Genomic DNA, 17471 nt, shown 5'->3' with positions numbered 1-17471 from the left:
TAATCTTGTCAGCATTTACCCATGTGGTGAAGGTGAATAGACTGTGTTTTATGCTTCTTTTAAAGAACTATGGAGAAAGTTTTTTTTCCCCTACTACCTCAGTAAGTTTCAAAGTCCTAGACGCGTGGTGGTTTCATAGTGCGACCACCCCCATAGAACAATGGGTAAGAATAGATTTTTTAAAATTCACATATTATTTGTCTCTAGGATCATAATATTCAATTTCTAGAGTTTTTAGTTAAAAAAATTATTAAAATAATATTGCACATGTCAAAGGGCTAAAGAAAACGGAACTCCAAATCTCAGTGATTGTGTTGAGAAGGGATTGAATTTGCTAGAATCCTTCCACGTTAACGAGGTTTTGCTTGTATAAGTTTGGCATAAGTGATATTATGCAAAGCACGCAAATAAGTTTCTATAAACAAGATAGAGATTTCCTCCAATTTCTATGGTAAAATGAAAATGGGAAGCTCAAATATTATCGTCATTGCAGAGTTGTTTTTGGTGTTTCTTGCAGTCCGCTCCTTCTTGGGTTAACTATCTGATACCATTTAGAAAGGACACTACATGAAGCCAAGCAAGGGAATGAAAAATATCCTGAAGATATTATCTGACAACTGATACTCAGTTTTTATGTGGATAACTGCTTGACCCGCGTCAAAACTGAAACAATTTATTGAAGTTGCGACTGAAATTATGGCTGAAAGAAAATTTGATTTACGAGGCTGGGAGTACACTAACCCATCTGAATCTATAGCAAGTCCAACAAACATTATAGAAATGATGTAGGACAGACACAGTGATACTCTTTCCATAAACATCCCCTGATGTGAAAGAAGTGATGAACATAGTAATCAAGTAGGAGCAAGCTCCTTCGGCAAGTCTCATCCGACCCTCAGACGGGAGGAGACTTGCCGAAGGAGCTTGCTCCTACTTGGTCGTATCGGACGTCAAACTCCGTCGACCTAAGGTCTCGTATCCCCTTGGCTGAGAAGCGCACCATATCAGAGCATGCTCAAGGGCGGGAGAGACGATGCATAATCACCATAAGAAATATTTTAGCTGTTTCGCAGAAAATTTTTGATTTTCTTGGCATAACTGGTCCCATGAAACTCTGTCCAAAACTTCTAAAAATTAAAAATTAGTTGTGTTGCAGAAGTAGATATAAAAACACGTGAAGATTTTTTAAAATGTCTAAATGAACTTAAATATTTGCAACATGTTAAGGTGCCAATATGGTTCTACTGTGATGAAGGACTCAAGCACATTTCATTATCAAAATAACTTTTACACATACACACAGAACTTATTCTTTTATATTTAGAGTTATTAAAATTTTAAAGTTTCCACTGTACCAAGAAATCAATGAACTGGTAGAACATCTTTAAAGTAAAATTTCATGCTGTTTATTGAAGATACTCTAATGAGCTACAGAGGAAACATGTGTTACAGCAAAATCAAAGTGATAGTTGGATGAGTTTTCAATCGCTCAAAGTATAAACCTCATCTTGGTAAAGTTGTGCTAAGTAACATATTAAAATCATTGCATCAAAATTGAGTTAAACTTTAGGCTTACTATTGTAATAATTTATACATACAATTCTTTCAGTCTGTCTTGGGATTTTTTAAAGTTTCCTCTCTCTTTTCCAGGCAGCCCCCCCCAAACCAAAAAAAGTTTGACAACTAATTATACACCGATATGCAACAATGTAGTAAGTTTTAGCCACACAAAAAAATTTTCTAATTATCCACCCATGTGCAACAATGTAGCAATGTGCCATGTTTTACCTGCACAGTTTTAAGTCCATAATTATGAACTCCAACTTATGTTTCTGAAACAAATACATAATGATTCTACACACACACACATATATGCATTTGCATACATATGTACATTTCTGAATCTGTTCCTGATAGCAGAAAAGCACCTTATGATATATAATAAATAAAAATTTTAAATTTTGTATCTGGTAATATGATGCTTAATAAATAAGACAACATTCACTAAAAACAAGTTATTGAAACTTTATTTGGGGGAAAAATTTTTTTACAAAGCTACATATACATGTGAAATTTTAAATTATACTAAAAATTTTTCAGATAAATTTAATGAGAGCATTCCAATTTATTACACTTGCATTAATATTCTGATATAAATCTAGGGTTTTAAATTAGAACTGACTATCACTAGCTAGGTTAAATAAAGAATGAGTAACAAATTTATAGTGTTTTAAAAATGATTAAAATAATACTCAAATAACAGAAATAACTGTTAATATGAAATTAGGTACAAATTTTTAAATAAAGCTTGCATGCAATTGACTGTTCAGTTTTGAGTTGATTTTAATACTCTTATATGTTGATTGTGTACACAATGACATTTAACTATCACTCAAATTGAAAAAATGGTTAATTAACTATAAGAAATTAATTTCTAAACAATTAAAGTAATCCCTTTCTAAAAATCTGAGTATTCTTTCAAATTAATATATTTCAGATAAACATTTTGGACTGAGTTTCTATATATTAGTATAAAAAGTATTCTAAGACAACTGCCAGCTATAGAAGTAAACAGAAGAAGGGGAGAATACAACCTTAAAATACAACAAACATACTTAATAAAGATTTCACTTTGAGGATGCATTTCATCCTCAAATTCAAAATTACCTTTAATTAAGAACATGTAAATGTTCTTGGATTTTTTTCAAATTTTTGTTACTATTTCTATAACCTTAGTAAAAGAAATAAAATCAATTCCTCTAAGTTCAACCTCTTCTCTTGACAAAGAAAACACAAACATAAAATATTCGACTTTACATTTGCAGTTTTCAGACAAATATCACATCTTTGTTTACATTTTCAAAATTAAAAAATTCTTTCTACTACTAAAAATGGGCAAATCTCACTTTAATTACTCTAATCATACAAAATAATATGTCCTGTTATCAAATACATATTCACAAAGAAAAGTTTGTAAATTGGCAATGGATAATTGCTAGTTGCATGACACTGCTACTTGAATACACATAATGCTAGAATGAAATTTCATACTTTGCAAAACAAATACAATTTAAGCATAATTATTTCACTCCAGGCTTTCAACAGTACAAAATACTTTCAAAACCAAACATGAAATCCCCCCTAAAACAATAAATTTTAGAGTATCATAACAGTCATAAGGTTCAGAACATAATTTGTATGTTCTAAACCTAAATGTGAAACCCATATGCACCCAAAATAATAATAAATAATAATTTTGCTGCAAAAGTTTTTATGTTAATCATATTATATAAATCTTGAAATTTTTTTTATAGCTGGCAGTTGAATATTAAAATAAAATAAGAGTCTGGAGGAGAACTTCATAACTCTCCATTATGGATATGCTCCCACAAATGCATAATTAAAATTTTGAACATTTGAGAGACTATAAAGCTCGACCAAGCATCTTAAAAAAAAAAAATCAATTGTATTTACATAACAATATGTACAAATTTCAAACCATATACAGGTCCTTGCATCAGAAAATGGAAGCTGTATTTTCTCTTCAACTATTCATCCAGTGTAAATGAATGCATTTCTGGACATGCAGTATTGGACATCATATGTACATTTTCTGTTCAACTTTCAACACAGTTAATCATATACATAAAGTAAACAGGAAACAGTTTTTAATGTCACTGTTATCTGTAGCAAAATATCGCCATGGCAAAGATGCACCTATAAAAAGATGGCAGGGGTATTTAACTTAACATTATCAAATACATCACTTTTTTTTAGTCTGGTATATCTAAAGGTATATAAGGAAAGCAGATGAGATAAAAATAAACTAATGTAAATACATATGATATTTCAATATGCTTACTTTTTTCAATTTTATATTTTTTAAACTGTCTTGAATAAAAGTACAATAAATAAATTAATAAAAAATAGGATCAATGACAAAAAGAATTTTTTTTCATTAAATTGAAATGAAAAATTACATACTGAAATTACACAGGAATTATAAAAATATTTTAAAAAGTACAATTATATGACATTATTATAGTAATAACTGAAACACTAACAACTAAAACCAACCAAATTTACTTATTTATTATCAATATCAGCAAACTGTTGACCTGTCAATAACAAATAAAATACAGAATATAAAAATCAACTCAATTCACTTTACAACATGTGCTGACTATGTAAAACGTTACAGTTAAACTTGGAACAGAGTAATGACAGAATAAAATTTAAAGTAATCAATATTTATGAAGAAGTTAAAAACCACACAATATGTAGGAACAGAGTAATGACAGAATAAAATTTAAAATAATCAATATTTATGAAGAAGTTAAAAACCACACAATATGTACTACAAGTTTCAAAATATACGAAAGTACATCAAATATCTATCATACATATATTTAAAAATTTTGCCATACAGAAAATCACAAAATTGCACTGATATAATATATATACACATAGCTGTGGTACATACCAAATTTAATTAAAGGATTCAAACAAGCATATAGAAGTGAAACTATATTTCACTCTTCTAAATTTACTTTAAACAATTTTTATACTTGCACATCAGATACTTTTTAAAGATATGAAATGAAACTTAAGTACTAACATATTATGTAAAATATAATCTAAATGTGACTCAAAGTCAATCCATTAAAAAAATTCACACGTTTACTGTAATGAATGTACACCTCCTTATTGATATACAGAATTTTAATGCAATTATAAATTTTGTACACAATCAAAGCGATAAAAAATCATAATCTATGAAAATAAATATTTATTATTAAAAACAGTAATAAAATAGCACTACATAAAATTTGAGTTGTTGTTCAATTCGAAGATGATAATTTTACAGCAAAAAATCAAAATTCAAATACTAGAATATAGAATCACTAATATACGTTGCAGGATTCAAAAGCTCTCGAACTGAGTCTATAACTTAAAAAGTTTTGCAGTAGTGTGACTATGAGAATGTTTTTGTGTTAATACATTCTCCCCCTTTTCTAAAAGTAGCTTCTGAGTGGCATTGTCGTTTCAGAGAAGGCAGGGAAAGTGCTGAAGACAACAAACACTGTGGCCGTCCCGTGACTCTACGCACTGATGAAAACATCAAAAAGGTGTACATGCGGTATGTGTGAACAGGCACCAAACAATTTTCCAAATAGAATCAATCAGTTGGGATATCAGAGGCCACATGTCAGCAGATACTGACTAAGGATCTTAATATGCATAGGGTATGTCAACACATTGTTCCCCACATGTTAAACGTAGACCAAAAGGGAATTCAAACGGAAATGGCGGGAGACTTAATCTTGGCTGTTGACAAAGATCCTTCCCTACTTGACAGAACTGTTACTGGAGATAAGAAATGGTGTTTTTTGTGTGACCCACAAACCAAGAGAGCATAAGCAATGTAGAAATCACCTTAATCTCCACAGAAGCAGAAATTTTGCCAAGATCGCTCTAGAGGAAAGGTCATGCTAGAGGTATTCTTTGATATCCAGGACATTGTGCATCTGGAATTATACATGAAGGATGTACTGTGAACAAAGAACTCTAAGTTGAAAACCTGCGTCGTTTGCATGAGTTGATTTGGAAGAAGAGACCATTAGTGTTCCATTAGTGTGGGCTGAGCAGGCATGGGTGCTGTTGCATGACAACGCTCCTGCTCACAGATCCCTACTTGTCAATGACTTTCTTGCCAAAATGAAAAAAACTGTTTTGCCTCATCCTCCTTATTCATCTGATCTTGCACCCTGTAATTTCTTCCTATTTCCTTAACTGGCAAGATGCTTGCAGGGTCCTCAATTTCAATCTTCAGATGAAGTTAAATGTGCATTGCAGGCTGAATTAAAGGACATGGCCAAAAATGTATTCCAGATATGCTTCAAAGAACTTTACAGGCACTGGCAAAAGTATGTTGTGGCACAAGGGTCTTATTTTGAAGGAGGATGTATTTCTGCAATTTAATTCATGATATTTTTTACATTATAGACTTAGTCTGGGAACTTTTGAACTGCACCTCATATATAACACTGTTATCACTTTTAAGTCACTTAGCAGTTTGAAATGCCATATTATCAAGAATGATAACTATAAAAACTAATATGCAATGATGAAACCACATGCTAAGCCAGGTTCCTTGAATATTAAAATATAATTTTTAGTAAAAATATGAAGAGTTCTTATCAAAATGTATTTTTCATAATATTTTTTCTTGTTTTCCAGACAAAGAATTTACATGCATGAGCAGAGAGAAGGCTAATAATTGATTCACTAATTTTATATCAACTGGCACACTCTTTTAAATTTCAAGTACTAGGTCTACTAAATAATTAAAATTGCCAATAATAATAATTTCATATGCTATAAATATATCCTTGAATTTAAACACCTATTTTGTAGTCCCAACAAATACATTTTCAGAATATTTACCATCTTCAAAAATTTTTAACAGATAAGAAACATTACAAATGTCCTGCAAAATTAAAAACTTTACGCCTTGCTTAGTAAGCACATGGATATATTTAAAGTAATTATATTTAGTCACATGTGAACAGTAATGAAAAAGAAAAAAGGGAGGAAGAAGAGGAGTAATAAAGAAGACATTTCCAGGCTTTCAACTAAATTTGCAAACATTATACTTTTGAAATAGAAAAGTTAAAAATTAGTAAATTCAATAATGGCTAATTAAACCAGCCAAACTATCTTACACCAATAATACACTGATTGATTAAATAAAAACACACACACACACACAAAATATCTAACATACACTTAACAAAGTGGTATATAAAGACTTAGGTTTTACATTTATTATTTATTACAAATGGAGTGGCGGAAAGGAGCCCAGTATGGTGGATTATTTTCTAGACTAAACATCACAAATAATGTAGTCAAGATAAAGTATTTTAAAAGTACAAATTTCATTAATTTCCTTTTACATTAAGAGCATTACAATTATTTTATCTTAAAAATACCTGGTTACTAGAATTTATACATAAAAGTTATAAAAGTGAATGCTATATAATGAACAGAAAAATAATAACTTGCAATAACAGGAATGATACACATCAGAACAAGGGTAATTTACAAGCATTTTAGGAGCAGAAACACAAGATAATAAGCTGGTTCTTCATAACATTTTTAAATGGGAAAATGTAATCTTATTTATAAAATACAACTTTAACAAAATTAATGCTATTCTTAAAACACTTTAATAGCTCTTTCATTTATAAATTAATAAAACAAAAATAACTACTGCATCTATTGAAGGCAAATATAAAATAATTATGTACACACACATTTTGAGTATTACAATAAAAACAGATTCCTGGCATTAAAAAAATAATAAAGCAAAATATCACAATATTATGAATCAATAAAAATACTTGAATCTTATTCTGAACAGACAGCTTTAGATAACAGTGAGGTGCAAGAAATAACTTTTTTCCTGTTGAAATCATATTTTCACATTTTGGCACATTTTTAAGTTCATAATCATGTGTTCAACTATTCTGTATGTTTTGTTTTATAATTTTCTTCTTGAGATCTCAGTGACACAGATATTATTTATTTAAGAAAAGAATCTACATTAAAATTAGCAACTAAGCAATTTCTGCCAATATAAAAGGAAGCAACAAACTATCATCACAGTTAACTAAATACTAACTGAAGCAACAACACTCTACTGAAACTCCTGGTCTGGGATCAGATATAAGTACCAAAATAATTTCACATAAAATGGGAAGCTTACAACAAAAATCATACACACACAAACACCCCCTCTCAATTTAATTAAAAGAAATTATGCAATTTAGATAAGATCTGAGCTTAATAATTATTCATGATTAAATATAAATAATTTCAGAAATATGTATAGAAATTTACATGAATGATAATAAATGAATTATTAATACACAAACATGTATTCTAGAGAATACATTTAACAAAATGCACATGATTCATTTTTAAGTTTTCTGGTGAGGTTCCACAAAATTAATAAATCTAAAACGGATGATCAAACAATTTAAAATTTCAGTTAACTTTTATACAACAAGGCACTCTTTACCAAAATAGAAAATATTCATTTCATTTTACCAGAAAACATCAGCACAGCAAGTTGCCATAAATCCTTCACATTAAATAATTACAATGATTCACAACAGAACAAAATCACTACTTAACAGTGCTAATAATTTCATTGACAAAATACATAATACGCAAGTACCTCATTTAGGGTAAAAATGCAAAATTATCATGTGGTGAAAATGCACTGTAAAAATATATAAAATACATAATACACAAGTACCTCATTTAGGGTAAAAATGCAAAATTATCATGCAGTGAAATTGCACTGTAAAAATATATAAAATACATAATACTCAAGTACCTCATTTAGGGTAAAAATGCAAAATTATCATGAGGTGAAAATGCACTGTAAAAATATATATATAAAGAACAAAGCTAAAAACTACAACCTAAGCTAGAATACTTAAATAACAGTTATAAAAATATGAATGATATTGTAAGCTCCCCCTCATCCTCTAATTGAATAGCATATTAAATAAAATTTTATTTTAGATATACCATTATTTTCTGCATAAAATATATTACTTCTGTTTAGGCTCTCAAGATACTCTACAGGGGGCCATTATAATTCATATCATTTCTGCAAGAGCTAGGGAAAGTTTAACAAATATATTTGACTTTATATGAAAATATAATTAATTAATGAAAAAAGTGAATCAAAATACTACTCTTAATCATATCATAACTACTGAATGAGTTGCTGGAGTAAAAAACAAAAGGTCATTCACTACTCCTTTACACAAAGAACATTTATTCTTTGGTATATTATTTATTGTGATTTTATTTTTCTTCCACTCACATATGGAGCTTTCACCAATACCAAGCATCCTTGCTGCAGCACAGTTTCCATTTTCTTTTGCAAAATGAATGGCTTTTGAAAGCGGCAATGTTTGTCTCTTTTTGTGGGAGCCATATTTACTACCAAGAGGAAAACCAGATCAATTGCATTTCAACTAAAGCATGTGCAATTTACTAAAGCCTTCGATTTTCACTTCAAAAGACTACAGAAAGAGGAAACATCTAACTCCAAGCTCCACAAATTCATTCAGGTTGGAAGTGTATTCTTATTCCAAATCAATACCCCTTTTCTTAAAACCCTACAACAGCATTCTTTTGGACTTCTGCATTTAATACAATACACCCTCTTTGCAGGATTAATTATTCCCTCAAGCACTTAAACCATATACATATTGTTCCCCTTATCACTTTTTAATTTGGTATACCATTGTTAGAAAGGATAGGAGAAATTTTCAAATAAGTGATCTCAAAAGATAAGAACATTACACATGTATCTTTTAAGTTTCTTCCTGAAGAATAGGATGTGAGTTATACAGCTAATATACCAAAAATTAAAAACTGCAGTTTGAAATTATAGATGTGCGTTATATGCCGGAAAATACACTATTTCAAAAATTTATGCTGCAGAATAAAAGAATTTGTTTGTAAGCCTTAAAAAAATTAAAATTTGAGTTAACAAATTTCATTATATATATTCTAGAAGAAATTTCTACTTAGTTGAAATAGAAATAATAGTTTATCAAATAATAATAACAGTTACTTACTTCTATAAATTCACATAAACTAATTCTATGGGAGAATGCACTCATTATATGTTTTGCATTTAATAACTACTTTAAAATGAATAATTATGGCAAAGCATTACATATGGAAAATAATTTACACATAAATTTGTAAAAATGAATTTATCAGAACAAATTTTACAGAAATTTCATGCAAAATTTCTTAAAATTTTAAAATGTTAAATTTTGCAATAAATTTCTTTTAAGTCTATGAATATGAAGCAAAATCATAGTAGATATCTCAACCATAAAACTGAAAACAATTCAGCCCAAACTTGTAAATTAAATCCTGCTGCAAAAGCTATTATTTTCAGATTTTTTAATTTTATTGAAGTACTAATTATTTATAAATCCAGAAACATACACATCTCCATACAGTAATGAATTTATTTATTAGATATCAAAGCATATTAAAATTGATAAATTTTTTTTTACCCAATATATATTATATACATATATATATGCATTAAAGTGTTAGTTGATCAAGTGATTGATTGTAAAAAAAGTATTCCAGGATTATCCATCTAAAGACAGTTACATAGTTACATAGCTTATAGGCTCTCGACGTAATTAAATAGAAGCCTCAAGCAAATATGCTGTATTATCCAAAAACAATAAGATAATTTATATTACAGATTATGGATATCCTTGCAGAGATATTTTTCTAAAAATTCTTTAAATTAATTGGATTTTAAAATTATGACAGGACATAATGGAAGGGATGCATTATTAAGACTTCCTAAGCTAAATATAGAAAGATATATCTAAGCTATTGGTAGGTCACTCAGGGTTCATTTGATAGCTAGTTGATTGCTCCTTTTTTTAGGGGACCCCCCAAGAAAGAGCAATCAACTACCGTGATTTTGGGTAGATAAGCCGCCCTGACGTATACACCACACACATGATAATTGACCGAAAAAAATGAAAGTTGATCGGATAAGCTGCACCGCCGCAACAAAGTACTCAAATATAGCACTTAATATTCAGTAATTGCCCTGCTGAATTTGATGTCATCATCATCGATAACATCTTATAACGTTTACAACATAAATATAATCAGTAATATATAAATAAATAAGGAAGAAACATCTTAACCTTGAACTTGCCGAAAACAAACTCTGATGATTTCTATTGGATATTATTTTTATGGGTTCAATAAATTTTGTTTATCACCTTAAATCACCATATTATGAAAAGGAATATGTAAATTAGATAAGCAAACAGAAATCTTTAAGTAAATTAAACTACATTTATTTATACAAAATCCGACTAATTGATGTCAGAATTAAGTAAATTTAACAAATGACCATTTAAGGTCAATTTCATCATTCTATTCTAAATCACTTCTTGCAACGTCACTATCTTCACTTTCATTTTCTTTTTCGGTGATTTTCAATTTAATGAAAGCTGATTGTATCAGCTCGGACTGATTGCCATGCGTTACAGACGCATAAGACAACCTCCTCATACGAAGCTTTTCTCATTCGTCTGGAATTTGTGAAGGAATAGAGTCCACTTTGCATCCATTTCTCCCACTTGCCCCGTAGTTCATGCTTGAAAATTCCACTTGAGATCTAGTGGCTGTAAAATTTTTGTAAGCCCACTTGGTATCACTGAGACATCAGTGCTAAGTTTTTTTTTTGCTTCAGATCTTACCGTATCCATTAAATGGAATCGCAATGAATCCAGAACGACACGTCCTCCCGGGGTTGGAAAAAAAGCACCTTTCCTTTTTATGACAAATTTCTTTCAGCCAAATATCACTTCTTCGCACATTTGTCCTTTTTCGTTGGCGCAAATAATATTCCTTTAGGGAAGTTTCCTTTCGGAATTGTTTTTCTTTTGAAAATTATCAAAGGGATTAACTTTTCTCCATTGGCGTCACAACCCAAAACACAAGTAAAAGAATTCTTTTTCATTCCCGGTTGTTAACATTGAAATAGTTTTTTCACCTATTGAATGAACAGTTCTACTCAAAGAACAGTCAAAAGTAACGGACACTTTGTCCACATTAATTATTTGCCCTCTTATCAGTTTTTTTTTTTTTTTTTTTTAAATTTTCTTATATGTTATATGTGTACTCCAAAAAAGCTATCTTCTCACCCCCCAAGCCAGTCAACTGTTGTTTTTGTCCTGACAGATAATTTCTTTCACTTCATGAACCTGAAACACCAATTAGGTCCTCCAACAAAATTTTTAATGCTCATTTGTTATTCTTAGGCATTTTCTCTAATTCTTTCTGTTCGGACTTCCACCGCTCATCGCTGAATGCATCGCTCATCAACTTGAAATTCTTTATCCGGAGCACGATTTCCAATTTCAATCGCTTTCTTCACTGTCGAAAGCTTAAAAGCAGCTGTATAACTTTTTCTTTGAGAAGGATCTGTAATAATAATAATATTTTTAAAGCGCGAATGATAAGGCTAGGAAAACGCCAGCTACAAAGCAGTAAAAACGTGTAAGAATGAACACAGCACTTGGAAAGTAAACGTAGCTGTTTCCATTAAAACAAAAAGTCATAGGAAAACATGAGCGAAACAACATGGAATTTAGCAGAAAGTACACGCATTATTACGAAAGTACAGAGAGCACTACCTACCTCAGTTAGGCGACTCTGAACTTATTGCACTTAGCGTAATCTCGGGTTCTTACTTTTTCGCATGTGTGTAGCTTGCAATCTGAACTAGCAAAGTTTTCAGAACAGAGGAAAAATAAAATTCCCTCAGATACGGTGCCGACTTAAATTTTCAAAGTTTAAACACGTATAAGCCGCAGCTTATCTACCCGAAATTACAGTAGCTATGAAATGAACCCTGGGTGACCTACCAATGGTATCTTTAATTAGTCAGACAATAATGAGCCTATTAAAAGGAATCTGGCACATATGCTGGGAAAACCACGACACCATCCTATAGCCAATATGTGTTCTACCAGGTGTCAAACTAAGATGCAAACTAAATGCAACCAAGTTTTATTCACAAATAAAATCTAGATAACATTTAATTTTGTTCATCAAAATTTTCAGCTTAGCCTCTGATAAAATATTAAAGGAAACAAAATGGATTTAAAATTTTGATGTTCTTCTAAACTATATGTCATCCAGAGAACAAAGGATGGCTTCAGCACTTCATACCAGGCTATGTAGGGTGCTGATTTTCAGAAAGTACCAAATATGCTGTTCTCAGATATGAATACTAAAACAATGTCATTTTGTTCTGAACTGATTAATATATACAAGGCAAAAGCTGCACTAATTGCCTAGAGTGGCTAAAATGCTGAGAACATTATCATAATTATTTTATTTCTATAAAATAAAATACAATTGTCATTACAATACTTAAAATTTATGATTCAAATCTTTTGGAACAATATAGTGCAGCAGATGCATAGATATTGTCAGATCACAGTTTAATGAACTTCTGTCTATGAAGTATCTCACATTTTAGGATATTAAGAACAAAACACATGACTATATAAATCACTTAAAATACATAACATATAATTATAAGTATGTGCATGATTGATAAACAGGAATATTACTCTATTCATGTTGTATAAAATTTTTGCCTGTATATATTACATTTTAATCACAAACCTCGTCACATACCAGATGGCTGAAAATCAAAGGGGGGGGGGAACCTAGACGCCACTACGATGGATCATAAATATATGAAGTCATACAATTTTTATAATAATGCATTTAAAAATATGCAGATTTATGTAATAGATCAAAACTGCTAAATCTGCATTTTAAAATTTATTACCCTACTTGATACACACTCTAATAAATTATAATTAATTCAAAAATACTTGTATCTAAATATTTTTAAAATAAACAATGAATTAAAAAAGTTAGACTACTGAATAATAAAACTATACAATTAAGCCATGAGAAAAAAATTTAATAGTAAAAAGATAAATTTTAGAAACAAATAATAAAATTAACAATTTATTAGGTGTTTAAAAATGAAACATTCTAAAAAATGGGTATTAAATTTATAAGACTTCAAACGTTCCATAACAGAGCTATTAAACATTTCACGTTGGGAATACAGATATCATAGTTTACACGTAATAACACGCAAAATTCAGTATTTACAAAAGTACGCTATATGTGCATTATTTACAATAAAATTATGGAAATAATCTGAAGAATGGATTTCTTAGACTTGATAATTATCTAACAAAGAATGAATGACTATATAAACGACATTCACAAAATTTTCATTCAATGTGCATAACCTCCCCCACATATACATCAAAATATACTTTCCTTTGTTTACAATCATGTCAATTATATTAGAATCATTGCAGAATTTCAGCTACACCCTCCCTTTACAAAACTACCTTTTTTCATCTTAATACATTAAAAATATTTTCCCTCTTTTACAGCTTTACTTTTGCACAGATTCCATTACAAAGAATATTTTGTTATCAAGTACAGCATATGGGCTAAGAATATTTATCAATAGGGTAGAGCAATGATTGTGTAAAAAGTACAACAGATCATAAAATTAAGTAGATTAATCCATTCGTTAAGCAGCATAAACTAGTTTTTTTGGGGGGGGGCTTCACACTATGACATGCACATGTGTAATAGTTACAACACGAACACAGCTCAATAAGAATTCAGGACAGATATGCAACTTCAAATATATAAAATACAAATACACATTCATGAATAACTTTGGGCTTTAGTACATTTTTATAACTATCTATAATATAAATAAAATTTATTCTCAATGATGTCTGCAATATTATAATTTTTTAATATAATATAAATACAGTTACCTAGACATTAAAAGGAATAAAATCATGCCAAAAATTTTATTATGTGATGGATAGTTAAAAAAAAAAAAGACATATAAACATTAATATTTTTTGATTAAAATGATCACTGATTATTCTATTTCTGAAAAATGAAATAAAGGCTCTTTTTAAAACTCAACCTTCTGAACTGAACATATAAAATGGCATCAAATTTATAAAAATTTTGGCTTTAGAGATAAATCAAGAAAGAAAACTGATAAAATGAGGATGAATTACAAAAGTTTGCTTCACTTAGAAGCAATACTTAAACAAAATAAAATATAATTATGAATCTGAAGTTTCATAGCAGATACGATGGGATACATAAATGCTATCGCAAATTACTATCGATGATGTGTACACACAGATTTCTTTTTCTATTACGGCATTATCACAGTAAAAATATCACAGTTTAAAAATGGACATTTCAATGGAACTTACATTCTATATAAAAAATGCATAAAAATAAAATTTATGTAACAAATTATTCAGACTAACATTTAACACAATAACAACAACTAATGTATATATGTGCGCTTAAAAATTTATATACAAATACATAAACATTTAAAAACATAACTATTTACAAGTAAAAAAATGCTCATTTTAACAATAAGCATAATAAAAATTTCATATTTTAGTAATTTTTTTTTACCTGTTACAATGATCACCTGTAATTCTTCAATCTTCGTAATCTTTCTCTCGAAACGTGCCTTTCCACTTCATTTTCAGTGGGATGTTTGTTAATTTCTGCATCTTTGTTTCCATACATTTCAGTAACAATACGAATATTTTGCTTTTTACATTTTATATTTACATCAGTCTCATCATCACTGCTGCTATTAATAAAAGCTGCTTCAACATCTTTAGTCATCTGTATAAGCCGTTTACGAGGTAGGGTTCCAAGGCGCATATGAACTGGTACTCTTTTAACAGCATCAGGACCTATTTCAGATGAAAAATACTTCAATAATCAAGAACGAAATAAAATAAATGTAGGGCACAGTTAAAACCAGGCAAGATTCTACATAGGATCACATAAGATAATACTTGATTAACAAAGCTTTCAGAGAAATTTTAGGTCACATTCATTCTTAAATCCTTTATTTTGAAATTATATGATTGAATTATTTCTTAAGTTATAATTTATTATGTTAAAACATATTTTTTCAAGTTAATTAAATTTCTGTACAACAACATTCAATTTTTGTATGTTTTAATCATTTTTCATTGTTTTATACGGTTCCAACCTAGAATTTACAGCTAAGTGTGTGGAACCTTGAGAACTGGTAAGTGAATAACCGCTTTAGTTCAGAGAACAGAAACTCAAGAAGGATTAATTACCTTTATTGCTCAAAATAAAGTTTACAGATAATCCTTTGTCAGGACATACAGAACAGCCTCTACTTGGACTTTAACTCAAGATTACTAAGAACTAAAACTTAACTAAAAAGATATAGCCAAAGCTATCAAAATTCTGCAGGAGTTGGCCCCTTAAATGCTAACTAAACAGTGAAGCTAACTACGACCTTAGTTACGGCTGATCGTAGTAATAGCTTAGAGAGAGTGTAGCCAAAAGGGCGAACGTGCACTAGTCACAATCTCTGGCTTTCTAACAAAGTCAGTGGAACTTCGACTTTAAGACTGCTCTTTCTTCATTTGCATTTAACCATGATTCTGAAAACACATTCTGGTGGGAAATTATAAGCTGAAATTAGGAGCAACAGGAAAGTGGCTTAAAAAAACAGTTAAAAACTTAGGATAAACCTTAAAGCTTTATTATTTAACTATTAAGTTATCAAAAGGTGAGTATACAATTTTCTACTACATTAAAATACAACAATTATGCATCACATTCGTCCAGTAATTCTTTGTCATATGACAATTCCTTACCAACACTATTTTTCAATATTTATACTTGGTATTTCATCTATTTCAGATTAAGCAATTGTTAGTTAAATATTATCATTTAAATTTTTTTAAACTTAATTAGAAAGAAACTTTTTTAATTAAAAATGCAACAGATGCTCCAAGCTTAATTCTGAACAGTGAGTTTTGTACAGCAAAGACTATTCAGTAATTTATATCAATTTCAAGTTGTTTAGGCATAGACCTTGAACCAGTTGCCAACCAGATCATATCCTTCTTCCTTAAAATAATACACAAATGCTTAAGCTTAACACCTAGAACAGAAGTGTTCAACCTGCGGCCCAAAAAGCAAGCGCAATAAACAAAAGTAAGATGAAGATGGCATCCCGATGATACATTTTATTGTTATGATTGGGGTTCAAGGCTCGGTTATTTGGCGCTCCAAAATAAAATGCATTTTAAGTGGCCAAATAAAGGCAAAAAATTATTTAAATTTTAACACATTGGACAAACATAACCCTAACACTGTGAAAAAGTAGATTTCAAAATTTTCAGAAAAATAACCAACATTTAATTTTTTTTAAACTCTATTTACAGTCAACATGCCTAGCTGCACAGTTATGTGTTATTCATGTCATCATTATTTGGCAATTCATACATTTATGAACAACTATTTTCAAAAGTGAAGCACACTAAAAGTAAAATTAGAATCAGAATATAAGATTAAGGAAAATATTAAATTATTATCATGATTTCTTGTTATCTTTATACACTGGTTATCATAAATTAAGGAAAAATCAGGATTACTGAAAAAGTTACATGTAGAATTTAATGAAACTTACCCACAATATACAACACATAGTAAGGTATCAAATAACATAAAAAGAAATTACCAGACAAATATGGTAGTATAGAAATTAGGACATGTATAAAATGTACAAATCGAAGGTGTCAGTTTGCTATAGGAAAAGTACCTTCAATATGGAATATGATCGCTTCTAGAAGCAATACAGCAATGTGTGATGCTTTCAATTATGTGGTCTATCAGTTCCATAGGAAGCGAAAGCCACTGCTCTAGCAAAGCAGTTGTAAGCGCGACAAGGGTCTGAG

General features: G+C 29.8%; 1 protein-coding gene across 2 annotated transcripts in view; it reads right to left on the bottom strand.

Moving 5' to 3' along the window:
• Positions 1-2009: 2009 nt before the first annotated feature.
• LOC118179782 (uncharacterized) overlaps positions 2010-17471 on the bottom strand; it is a 71132-nt gene continuing 55670 nt past the window's right edge. For both annotated transcript variants that reach the window (XM_085825244.1, XM_085825250.1), the window contains 2 exons: positions 15148-15437; positions 2010-3717 (listed from right to left, as the gene is read on the bottom strand). In XM_085825244.1, coding sequence (XP_085681370.1) covers positions 15160-15437 — 278 coding nt within the window. In that variant the 3' untranslated portion in view covers positions 2010-3717; positions 15148-15159. The remainder of the gene's footprint in view (positions 3718-15147; positions 15438-17471) is intronic.

This window comes from Stegodyphus dumicola, chromosome 1, assembly GCF_044657685.1.
Source record: "Stegodyphus dumicola isolate Sdum_Otavi_A_Nest chromosome 1, ASM4465768v1".
Lineage (NCBI taxonomy): Eukaryota > Metazoa > Arthropoda > Arachnida > Araneae > Eresidae > Stegodyphus > Stegodyphus dumicola.
The sequence above is the reverse complement of the archived record's forward strand: the minus strand, read 5'-3'. Positions and strand labels throughout refer to the sequence as shown.